Here is a 13,539-nt window from a genome sequence, read left to right as displayed (position 1 = left end):
TTGACAATTCTGAATGAAAAGTCATTTTGTTTATCGTGAAGTTTGCTCGATAGTTTTCCTTTACCATCGATTTCTAAGTGTAGGTCAAGATATGAGGCTGGCGTCACAGTTTCTGAAGTATCCTTTGTCTCAAATTCTTTGGGGTAGATGCGATGTATCGAATCCCCGAAATTAGGATTGTTTAAAGATAATACATCATCTATATAGCGGAAACTGAGATTAAAGGATCTAGCTAAACGACATTCTTTCTTTCGGATCAGATCCGCTATAAAGTCAGCCTCATAAGAGTGAAGAAAGATAATCAAAATGTAAAAGAACGATCTCATACTTCAAATCTTCGGATTTTGTTGGGAATGGCAAACAATGGAAGGTCATATTTGCAGTCTAGAACTTCTGGTAAAAAAAAAACATAACTAGGTATTTTAAATTCATTTATGTATTAAGTATGTACAAGACTTACGACAAAAAAATATTGATAACAAGTATGACATTGCGAACAGAAAATCATCAAAGCCCTAATAAATAAAAGCACTGTTTCCTTCATGAATTTGAGCTTACCAGTGAAACTTTATTTTTCCCATTTCTGTAAGTAAATGGACAATTCTATATGTATACTTTCACTGAACAACTGACTAAATAAATATTTTTTTTATTGTATTCCAAAATTTGTACTTCATTCTGGCATTATGTTTGGACTCGGGATAGCATATTTTTTAAACCAATTTTAAAATCGGAAAAGTCAGTTTACATATGTTCAGTGTTAACCAAGGACTTGATGATCCTCATTGAAGTAAGTCAAGAAAAAAAAACCGGATTAGGCAAAAATAAAGAACCATCGAAACAGACAATGAAATCCAATCACGTGGTCAAAACGTGAACACACACAGTACACAACATATTAACAAACGAATAAAATACAATTACATAAAAAAAATGAAGGTAAGAACACGATGTAAACTGACTCGCAGGGCACAGCTTGATACACCTGCTGAAATACAGGCGATAAAACGCTTGGTACAGAATAAAAATTAAGTAGCTTAATTCCTAATTGGTCCGTGTCACTATTCTTAAATCAGTTCTAGTCTACTTTATATTTAGGTTATTGATCGGACATTTCTGAAAAAGTCCGGAAAGTTCTTGTTTCTGGTGCTTATTTCCTATATGGTTCAAGTTGCAACCCCTATAATTAACCAAAGCTTTGTTTTGTTGGTATGGCATGCACATTGTACAATATCGAAGAGACATATTGTCTGGACATTAGGAAAATGCTTATCTCTGACCCCTAATTCCTAAAAAGTTCAAGTCACAAAATCTAAAACCTTCCTTTTGTGGTATGTTACCGTGTAACACTATTGTAAAGGGATCCACTAGTGTCCGGACACCAAAACATCTATGGTCGACGACAACGGCAGCATTAGATAATGGCATTTTAGACCACAAATAGTCTGTAGTCATATAAAAACTAAGGCACTAAATTCGCATTATGAACACGGAACAAAAACAAAAAAAATTAATCTATAGAAACAACGTAAAACGAGTAATAATGAACACAAAAAAAACGACAGATTCCTGGCTTGGGACAGGCACTGGACTACAGGTTCCTGGCTTGAAACAGGCACATAAAGTATGTGGCGGGATTACACATGTTTGTGAGCGTTCAATCCTCCCCTTAACCTGGGACAGTGGTGGGAAATTGCAACAATAAAATGATCTATAAAAATGTGTTGAATACGGATCTAACTCTTGAGATCGATGCAGAATACAAGTGTTTTAACAAATAGGACACAAGACAACAAAAGAAAGATTATTCGCTTATTCTGCTAGCCAGTTCAGAATCCAAAAGCAACTGATAAGCACACCTTGTTTACCCAAACTAAGGTATCACTAAAAACACGTCCAACAGGATTTATTGAAGTTCTTCGCGCAAAGCAATGAGGCTCACATGACACATCAAAATAATAATGTTACGTGGGATTCGTTAATCTTGAAAATAGTGAAAGAACTATCGAACGCCACCGGCATACTAGAAAATATGGAATAAAGTACCTTTGTAAAGAACGTATTAATTCAGCCTGTATGTTAACCAACAAGATGAATGACCACTTAACATTTTTTTTATGAAATACCTTTTTTTCCGTAATTATTAAATGGTCGGAACAACAACCCCCGTGCAAATTCATTTTCCTTTTCCATGTGGTACCTTATTTTAGAGTTTCACGTTGAGTAATACCAGACGGGTATTAACGATCTTTGTAAACGTCATTTTTTGATATCATAAAAAAATATTGAATAAAATGCTTGAAGAGGTTTTTGTTTACAAATATTTTCTTGGAGGAAAGCTTCCTTTCATCTTTTATTGAATTGATTTTTTGCTTTTTTGTAAAAAGTTATAGGAATAAAAACGCTGAAAAGGGAGGGGGCGGGTGGGGGGCATGCATATCATGTGCTTCAAGGCAGTTATTTAATTCATTATACCACATGTCACTTTCAATACGGAAAAAATGTTCATTAGCTGGCTTTCTCCAGTTTTAATGCATCATTTTTCATTTTATTTTTGAATATGGTTCAAATCACCTCTTCCGTTTATCATAATCAACATAAACACAAAACAAGATAAAACTTCACCATTTTTATTACTAAACATCAATGTTCATTGCATTCATCAAACAAATTACACATAAGTAACAACAAAAGATAAATCACTTAACCAAAACTAACCCTTCTTCCATGACAAAAGAAGTAAGTACAAGTAATTGTAAGAAGCAGGTACAATGCACTAATTCCAAAACAGGCAAATCAATAAACCACCTACTCTGAGCAATTTTAAAATTGGGTGCTATTACAATTGAATGATATGAATCTTTTTTTATTGAGTTATCTTCCCCTGGTTATTCTATTTTCAGTGCACTGCACCCAAAATATTTTTCAATTCTGTAAAATGATACCACAAATCTTATTTAATTTATACTTCATTATACTGGTAATAGTAATGGTTATTATTGACCATATGCACCCTGATGTCAGATTCTTACTTGTTAGTTAAAAGACATTACAAAACACAAAACCCCAACTGAACTGACTTGGATCTTTGAAAGTTAAAATGTAAAAAGTGGCATTCTGAAATGTAAATTTAATATAAACACAGATCTATGTTTAAAGGTAATATCTAGATAAAACTTCAAAACTTTTCCTACATACTGTGTATCCAAAATCTATTTTGTTATAAAATATCAGTTGATGAATATTACAGCAAAAACATAATCTGAAGTTCAAATAGTAAAAAACTTCTGACCTTCAAACTCATTGAACTAGAATCATCATTCTCCATGACACTATGAGATAAATGGCAAAAAGCACACAACTTGCATGGCAATCTGTTTGTTGGTCCATCAGTCCACTTGTCAACAAATATTGGAAATGCAACTTCATACTCTCAAGGACTTTTGTAAATTTTATATTTAAGAGTTAGTTATCCTATGTGCAGTGTATGCAGGAATAAAGTTATTTTCTATTGCCTACTAAGGGAGGTAATCCAATATGTTAAATTCTAAGCACAACTCCAAACCACTCAAGGGATTTGATGAAATTTTCTAAGACGTTGCAACGTGATTAAAATTAGCTGTTTGTTTGACTTTGATGACGCAGCTCATAGTAAATTGAAGACAAACAAACAGTTAATTTTAATCATAATGTATAAGCTGGTACATGACAATGTTTTACATTCTAATGGCGGTTTTGCAGTAAATATTGTTGATTCAATTGGATATCATGTTAAAAAAAATTGTGATCATCAAATGCAGGAAATGCTTTTAAAAACATTTTTATTACCTAAACCAGAATTTTGCTAAAGGCAACACTTTTTGAATTATTTTCAAAAAACTGTCTTCCAACTCCTATGTTCAGTTTTTAGTATCAGCAGCCATATCTATTCACAGATTAAAACAATCATAGGTCATTTTGAGCACAAAACACTAAAGAACCAATATGCTTATTTTCATAAAATGATCTTGAATGGTTTTCGAGATTTTCAAAGCTGTACATGTGAGAAAAAAATATCTTGAGAATTGATTCAGGAGCCTAACTCCTACATCAGTAGACGATTTTTGGCATTAGTCAGTCTCAAGTTGCTGAACAATAATACCCTTGCAAAAATTTCACAAATGGCAAGTTTTGAGTTGTTTGCAAAAAACTGCTTTCTCACCCCTATGTTCTATTTTCAGTAACAGTGGCTATGTTTTTATAGAGATTAAAAATCCCAACAATCACATTGTGTGGGGTACCCTAAGGAATAAATATGCCAACTTTCATTGAATTCTGGACAATGGTTTTAGACAAGAAGATTTTCAAAGTTGCACATGCCAAAAATACCAAAAAGCTGTTTCAGGGGCCTTCAATCCTACATCAATTGATGACTTATTTTGAAAATTTCGGCATGGGTCCATCTCACGATGCTACACAATATTACCTTGCCAGAGTTTTGCTAAAGGCAACAACTTTTGAGATAAATACTGCCTTCTGACCCCTATGTTCTATTTCTAGTAACAGGGGCCATATTCTTTCATGGATTAAAAATCCCAAGTCATTTTGTGTGGGATACCAAACGAACAATCATGCCAAGTTTACTTCCTGTTGGTCTCTTAGATTCAGAGGAGAAGATTTTTACAAAAATAATAAATTTGTACATGTTTTTGGCCTATTAATGATTCGTTCTCGAGAACCATTGAGCATAAGCAAGTTTGATGATATAGACAACTGAAGAATGAAGATAAACTGGAAAATAGGAGTCACGACAATTATTTTTGAGAAATCAGAGCTGCAATAGAAGCTCAAGTTAGGCATTTTTTGTTGAAATTGATTTTTAACCCTAAGTCACTTGAATTATTTTCAGTTTGTGAAATCATGATGATTATTTTTCGTAATTCTCTTCGGACATGCAAATAAACAATTGCTTTGTTAAAGTAATTAAAATACTGAACAATTATACTCCTGAAAAAGAAAAACAATTTCTTTAGATCTACAAAATACCACAAAGAAACCTGGATGAGACAGTCATGAGTAAAATTTCACAAAACAATCAAATAACTAAACACTTTTAACCGACTGTATAGATGAAAATAATAAATACTGTAAACATATTAATTTTCACAGATTCTGTCAAATGAACATAATCCCAGGTATCAGTTTTTACGGTTTAAAAAATATAATTTACATTATAGTGTTCAAAAATGCATTTTTCAGGTACTATTTTTTTTTCTGTGTTAATTTTTGTCCACCACGAAAAATTAATACCTTTACAGTAATAGAAACATGTTCTTAATTCTAATAAAATGCTATACAAAACTTGGTAAAGCCACATACATGTATGTTAAACAAAATGTTCAAGTAAGGGCATAACCAGTATAGCAAAGACTGGCACTCATCATATTTTAGATTGTACATGTAATATAAAATATTAGACACAGCAAAGACAGATACATTATATTAGCCCCCCCCCCCTTAAGTCAATCCATATCTTTCTTTCGTGATAAATTTAATACTGTAATTCAAGTACTTGATTCCAAACAAAATGTCTAAAGACAGCAACAATAACATTTCACACTATTAATACATGTATTTGGATTTTTTTTTCAAGCACATAAAAAACATGAAATAAAGTTTCTGTGAAAAAAAGTAAGTGTACATTGTTGATACATAATCTTTCTAGTTCCAGATCCATTTTATAAACAGTTTGAATTAAATTAAAATAAAAAAGTCATTAACCATTAGCAAAGATAAACAGCATTAAAAAAAGTTTTTTATAACAATTCAAATCTCATAGTTCAAAATTTCAATAACGTGGGACCAAAAAAATGGAGATTGCTGTATCCTACAAAAGTACTTCATGAGTATTTCCAAATGAGTGGGTGACATAATAACTGAGAAAATCTGTAATAAATTTATAATTCTTTAAGCACAATATTTACAAACACTACATATCCATCAACAACTCTAATACAATCACTGTTTCATGTCAAATGTATAAATATTTTACACATCTCTATGTTCCTTTATGGTCTTATTTACACATGTATTCTTTGGAATGACTAAATATGAAAACAAACAAAATATAAACAACAAAAGGTATAAGATCTACATTCTTATCTTTAACACTCATTGCACTTCCACACCCTGCACAAGGCTGAGCATATGTTTGAGAGATTCTATATAGCACTTCAATGACAGTTTTCTGATTAAGCATGATTACCTCCCTTGGAGGAAATAATAAGCTATGTACAAAATCCTTTGAGTGAATTCATGAAATGGTTAAATGTATGAACATGTATTGTTCTTATGCATGATTTACTTCATTTTTTACCAGCGGCATCCTTTAAAATTGCAAATATACAAGTTCTTTTGATAATATCTGCACTGATGAAAGGTTGGGTCAAATGATAAATAAATAAATTCACTATTGAAATTGTTGCAAGAGTTATAGTCAGAAAACAAAAAAAAATCACCCTTTTTTACCCCCTAAAGTCCTATAATTCAAAATGGGAAAATCAGAAATTTATAAAACCTGAATAGAAAGAAACAATTCACCAAGATTTTACAAAAATTGGAGGTAATTTGGAGTTATTGGGCAAGTGATGGAAGGACAGACACCAGTATACCATAAAAAGACAGGCATATTAAAACTTAAGGCAATTACTTCAATACAGAAAAAACTTTGTTTTCAAATTCTATCAAAAGCCAAAAGCGTTTTCGTGTTCCTGTACAGAAAGCAACTTTCAAGTATATAATTCAAAATAATGCATAAGAACCAGAGCAATAAAAGTATCTTGAAATAATACACAAATTCATACCAAATAAATACAAAAACACATTTAATAATCATGATATTCAGATTTCAGAAAAAATGAAAGAAGACATACACCTTTTCCTTGCTGTAACCTAGTGAATCGTAAAAAAAAATATCAAGCACGAAAAACCTACAGGGGAATAATAAATGAGAATTTTATATACATACAACAATGTAGAATAAAAATCTGATGTAATTGATATTTCTGTCATGGAAGGAGAACAATTACTGAATTATATAACATTGTAATTAGTTACACAACCATGTAAAAACTGCACAACACTTGATGCATGATCAAAACATGTGACTTGGAAGACAAAAATAACTAAGTACTTTAATTTTAGGCCTGTAGGTCAAGGAGTATTCTGATGTTTTTTCTTAAATACACAGAGAAATATAATACACGTATTTTTAAAGGGTTTGTTAATACTTGTTTACAGTTTTTCTTTATCAAGGAGAGACATACATGTATAATTCACTACAGAAATATGACTGGCATATACACATACATGTATAAGCAGAAATTCACACAAGAATATTCAATAATGCAAATGTCAGGTTGGTATTTAGACATATTTTTCCCAAATGGGCCTCATTAAATGATGTCATTATGGACCAAGTTGATAGACTTTTGTGCAATAACTCTAAATCTCAATACATGTACATTGTACCAGCAGTCAGTAAAAAACTAAAAAACTTTGAAAAAAAAAACCCAAAATACTGATCTTATCCTTACTACATTTCAAATAAACATCCTAGCTCTTTAAAAATTTATATTACAGTTAAAGGAATTTTTCCTCATAAACATGTGCATGTATCTCTTATCTTTAGATGTTAAATTTGCCCGATTCTTAGATTGGTTTATACATGTACATTTTTATTGTACATGTGCATGCAGTAAACCTTATTAATTCATAGAATTACAGCATAACATTGTAGACAGGGCTAAAGATTAGGAAATATATACCGGTAGCCCAGACAATATTTTTGTATAAATTTTCGGCATGTTCAACTAAATTTTACCCAAAAGATTGATAGCCTAGCTCAAAATCTAATAGCCATGGGCTACTGGTTGACTGCTAATTTTCATCCTTGTAAAGCTGTCATAAAATGACATGTACGACATGTAGATAATTAATAAATAAAAAAAAATGGTTGAATTTTTTAAAAGGCAAGAAGAATCCCACATACTGTAAACAGAACAAAAATGAAAGAAATTCTTTAAAAATTAGAAAAAGAACAAGACTCTGGGGAAAATTGCACAGACTTGCATTACGAACCTTAAAAAAAATCTTTCAAATATCATAAACAAAAAGTGAACATACAAAAATACACTACAATGAAATGTAAGTTGCAGGAAGTTCTGGAAGAGATTATCCACTTTCTTGCCTTGTTCAGATGCAGCACATTGTACATTCAGCTGTTTTTTTTTTCATCTTCCATTTATGTTCAGAATCTCCTTATCTTTAATAAACTAGAAAAAAAAAGAAGCAATCTAGAGGATGCAATATGATCTGTCTAAGGTCAAAGAAAGTTAACAACATACATCATACAATGTATCAAGGATCTTACTTGATTTGAAGATACCGGTAACTGAAATACAGTTTGTACATGTACTCATACCAACAAATCCTTACTGAAAGTCTTACACATGTATAATGTACATTTCTAGGTTACTTGTACATGTACATTTGTATCTATGAAATACATGTACCTCTAGCCACATCAGAAAAGTTTGTGTCAATGTTACTAAATGTACTACATGTACATGTACTATAGTCTAGAGAACTTGATTTATTTTAGAATTTAACTTCAGAATAATGGACCAAAAAAATCCTAAATAGGCACCCAAATTATTTGGCCTGGTTATAAGACAAAGTTTGACATAAATACATGTAGTTTGTCTCCCAGGTGTTTGTTAATGGTACAGTATTGGTTCACTGCACATAAAGACAAAAGTACAATAAATATGTTGCATACATGTATGTCAGAAGAACCTTTATCAAATACAAATAAGCATATATGTATGCTGTCATCCAAATCAAAACAAATTTATTTTTTACAGTCTGCAAATACATTTGTTAAATGTAAGCTTAAATTTAGTCATTAAATGTCTGCAGACTTCTTGACAAAAGCATTAAATGAACAATGTATCAGATTGATAGCTGTGATTTGAATTCTATAGAATGTTATGACCCATTATTTTTTAAATTTTAAAGGTAAATCTGACCTACTTAGACCTAGTAGTTTGTAAGAGACATTGACAGAGAATTGGGTTTCTTATCCTCTAGGATTATTTAAAAAAACTTGGAATAGAATCAAGATCATTACTGAATTTTTAAGTCTGAACCATGTTCAAATATTTGTAATTATGCAGCTGGTAATGTCTTAAACTATGTGCTATTTTGTGATATTAAGGTTTAAGCTGGATCTCTTTTAATATCAAATTCTTTAATTTCGTTCATACATGTATATTAAAATTTGAATGAGTAAAAACACTCAATTTCAAAGCCTAATCTAGAGGGAGAAATTAGCAAAAACTTCTCCTTGTTTGTACTCACTCCCATTTGTCTTTGACATTGAGAAGTTTTGTAATACAATGAAGATAAATTTCTATATTGTTACTTTTCATCCAGAACTGACTAATACTATGCATTAGGCCGCCATGTAATCAACAACTCATTTTAAAAACTTTTCAGTTTAACAGGAGTAGGATAAGACATTTGTACCTTATATTTGTATGGTTTGTGACATTAACAATGTACCTTCACCCCCAGCATAGACCTGTTTACACATCATAGAGCTACACACTAGTGAACATATAAGCTCAGTTAGAAAGCATTTTTGACAGTCTATTCAACAAGTTCAAGAGGTTAATCCAAAATGACCACCAACTACTTTTTACAATTTATGTACCAGTGGTATATATTTTTTATATTAAAAATTCCATACAACTTCATTGATCCATGAAAATAAAATCAGCAAATATAAGAGTCTACCAATTAAGTTTCAAAGTTACCTTAGGAACTATAAAATCAATGTGTATAGAAAGTTTAATTGAACAAAAAAAAACATTAATACTCACCAGTAAGACAATCAATTCCATGTAAGTTTTAGTGGATTTTTACAGGTTTTTAAAGCTTGGAGAGTTTTGTCAAATACATCCTTTTGTCGATGAACTTCTACTCTATGGAACACCACAAGGTACATATAGTTGCACAGCGACCACCCTGAGGATGTCAATTGAAATCGAGCACTTGATGAAGGAGAAATGTTTACAGCCTGAGCTAGTATGCCAATAAATGCATCTTCGTTTGGAATGATTTTGATATATTGACTGATATTTACAAGTTTTTGCACAACATCATAAGAGAGTAAATATCCCACACCACTAATATATGGAGGATATAAGTCCTGCTCATAGTCCTCCCTTAACACATGCCAGCGACTGTCTTTGTTTCGTATAACATGCAACTGACTTATATCAGAGTGAACATGACCCATAAATAAACCACTGGCGTCTTGATGATGTGTCACAAGTTCATGTAAGTTATGAGTTTGAACAAAACAATCATCATCAGTTTTTAAAGTAAACTTTGCAGGACAATTTGTATTTGACCAGTGGAGTGCTTGCATTACTTTAAGTGTTAAATTTCTATAGGAGTCCATATAGCTGCCTAGTAAAATATCTTTGAAAGACTTAAATTCCTCCGATAAACTGTTCTGTATATCAACTGATTCAGACTGCCCTATCAAAAATAAACACTGCCAGGAATTCTTGGAATGTCCATATGCAACAGGATTGCACCATGTTTCCCGTATTACCTGTCTATTTTTAACATTTTCAGGCGCTGAGACTATAAGAATTAGAAATTCTATTCCACCTCTGCATATATTTCCAGGAGTTTTTCCCAAAATTTCTGATATGTTCCACTTGACACTGTAGTAGCTTTGTCGAGACACCATGAAATGGGCTGACCCTCCATATTTTGGCACTAATTTGACACGACCTTTGTGATACGGCACAGGGTGTGGAAAATACTTCAGCAAGAAAGTGTACAGCACTAAAAATCCAAATGAAAATGCTAATACTGTTGTTATACTGGCTTTAAGTATGACTTTAGGACTTGCCCTTCTTTTTCTCATTACTGATTGAACTTGAAGTGAGACAACATACTTCTTTTCATCTATTAAAGAGTCTGTGCTATCAGCTGATTTTTTGGAATAATCTCCTTGTGATGCTTTCACATCAGTCTTGTCAAAAACTATCGGCATGTGAGAAGTCCCCATGGCCATCATGACTGGATATCATTCCATATGGCCTCATTAACATGCTAGAACTTTTATTTCAAACCACTCAACATCACAACCGGTTTTAGTTTTTCTTGCTTACATCATCTGAAACAAAACAAAAAAAAATACTTCTGTTCATGATGGATGATTAGAACAACTTAAAAATAAATTTACTTGTTCGTATAGCAGTTCACAGTACCTGGGCAACTTTAAAAAATCAAAAATGTACCAGGGTGCACTACAAGTTGTGTCCCCATTTTAGAGAAAGAAATATTTTCACTGTTACTTTTTTTAATTAAAAGTGAACCTTTTGAGACCTCATTTCTTCTTAAAAAAATCTTTGAGATTTTAGTTGTGATTGTATGGTCTTAGCATAAAAAAAATTCTTAAAAAATTTGCAGTATGCCATCAGCAATTATCTTCCTTCATGCACTTCTCAACATAATATAATGTTTATCATTCAAACAAAGTTACACTGAAATGCATTGAACAGTTGAGAGAGGTTCCATTTACTTGTATTGTGAACAGGGAGATGGACAGGAGTTAACAGACAGGCAGACAGGATGATTCTAATGTTCTCCTCCAAAATTTTACTTGTTCAAGATTAGATCCTCATTAAAGTGAAGGTATTTGTTGAAAATGTGATTTATATATATTCAAGCAATAGATCTAAACATAAATGAACATGTATTTACACAACTTTCATTTTGATAAAAGGCAAATGTACATGTAAATAAATCAGTTAAAAAGACAGCCCTAAACCAGAGAGGCAAGATAAAAAACCTAGTTTGACATTTAGAAAAAGCATTTGTACATGTATAGTACAAATGAACATGTACATTTTTAAGTATTTTATTTTTTCAAACCTCCAACTCAAATCGGTTTGTTTTCTCAAATATCTAAATCCTGACTTCGAAATTATCTGCAGGAGGTGACCAATCTAGTCCTGCACATTCTCAAATTTATGTGTGACCTTTCTAAGTTGTTTTCAATATATGAATGATATGACAGAGATCAGATTCTCAATGATGCAAAGATCATAGGTTAAGTCTGCACAAATCACCATTATGGGGACTTAGTCATTTAATAAATGGACAGCAGTTAGGTACATTTGTACATGTGGTGGAAACATCCATGAAGCCTTGAAGCATAGACCTGTAATTAAAGAGATTAGCAAGACATCAAAATTATGCTTCATCATGCAGCTGGAAACGGGATTTGATAACTAACGAGGTTTGTAATAAAGAGTATTTACTTAAAGCAAGGACATAAATATAGGACCCGTGCATTCAAGGCCACTGGTGATATTGATATATAACCCTTAACTACTCATTTCCTTTGTTACTGATGGAGTTTCTTTCATAGTTAAAAATGATTTATTGTGAAAAGTTCTAGACATAGCGAATGTAAAAAATCATTTCTTAAACCACTTCAAGGCACTTGTGACAAACATTTGATTAAACTTTGCCTTTAAACCCTCTGTTTCCTATTTTCAAGCTTCTCTGTGATAGTTTGAAACATTCATATGAACGCTTCCTTGAAAAGTTTTTCATGGAAATGAATGTCTTCCCTTAGCTTTAAAACTTCAATATAAATGAAATTAAATTAAGTCATCCACTTAAATGCATTACAAAATGTATTTATCATATCAACACTTGAATTTGTTCACAATTTATACATAAGTTGATAGTTTTAAAGAATATTATTTATTATCATACAGTTGATAATACACAATGCAAGTATCCCCTTCTTTTGGTAGTTTTCAGTATGTTGTCTCATGACTGTACTCAGAACTACAAAATGATCTATTCCCTTCAACATACTATATTTTTCAATGCCAAAGAAAAAATTATACGTGATGCTTTAGATCGCCTAAATTAATCAACCAACATGAAAAAATCTATTCTACTTGAGAAATAAAAGGTGAAAGATAAAGGAGAAGGTGAACATGTGTAACGTCTAAACCACTGTCCCCTCTTCCGTTGTTTCTACAATTCAGAGTGACATATATATCTTAGGATCGATTCTAACAAATGTTAAGTATTTCAAACAATTTCTGACACCTTACCTCAGAAATAATAGCATGGAATGTCTTATTTTCTATAGAATTTACACGTCTGTCCACCGCCATTTGATTTCATGCCAATTAAGGTCAAGGTAGCCAAGGGAAGTAATTCAGTAACGACACACCTCTTCCTTCAGCTGAATTTTCAGAATGAGTTCAAAGTCCAATATATTTTTTTGTTTTTATGTTTTCATAATCATTTATTTCGGGATTTTAACAAATGTTTTAATAATATAAAACACATTAAACTAATACTTGACTTATTGATATGCAGGGACTACACAAATAGAAATACTTTTATATTGGCACAAACTCAATTACACTGCATTACTATGTAATACCA

At 31.7% G+C, this 13,539-nt stretch overlaps 1 protein-coding gene across 1 annotated transcript; it reads right to left on the bottom strand.

The window, feature by feature from the left end:
* Positions 1–2,614: 2,614 nt before the first annotated feature.
* LOC148629697 (beta-1,3-galactosyltransferase 5-like) lies at positions 2,615–13,303 on the bottom strand. Its single transcript, XM_088555448.1, has 3 exons — positions 13,200–13,303; positions 9,924–11,236; positions 2,615–8,312 (listed from the first exon to the last, which is right to left on the bottom strand). The coding sequence occupies exon 2, from the start codon at positions 11,135–11,137 to the stop codon at positions 9,935–9,937; it is 1,203 nt and encodes a 400-aa protein (XP_088411574.1). The 5' UTR covers positions 11,138–11,236; positions 13,200–13,303; the 3' UTR covers positions 2,615–8,312; positions 9,924–9,934.
* Between the last annotated feature and the right edge of the window lie 236 nt (positions 13,304–13,539).

This window comes from Perna viridis, chromosome 1 (assembly GCF_037379345.1).
Source record: "Perna viridis isolate PV_CMFRI_1.1 ecotype Kerala chromosome 1, ASM3737934v1, whole genome shotgun sequence".
Lineage (NCBI taxonomy): Eukaryota > Metazoa > Mollusca > Bivalvia > Mytilida > Mytilidae > Perna > Perna viridis.
The sequence above is the reverse complement of the archived record's forward strand: the minus strand, read 5'-3'. Positions and strand labels throughout refer to the sequence as shown.

Bases quoted from the DNA above. Each gene is read 5' to 3' on its own strand.
- LOC148629697 (XM_088555448.1), bottom strand. From the start codon at position 11,137: ATGATGGCCATGGGGACTTCTCACATGCCGATAGTTTTTGACAAGACT.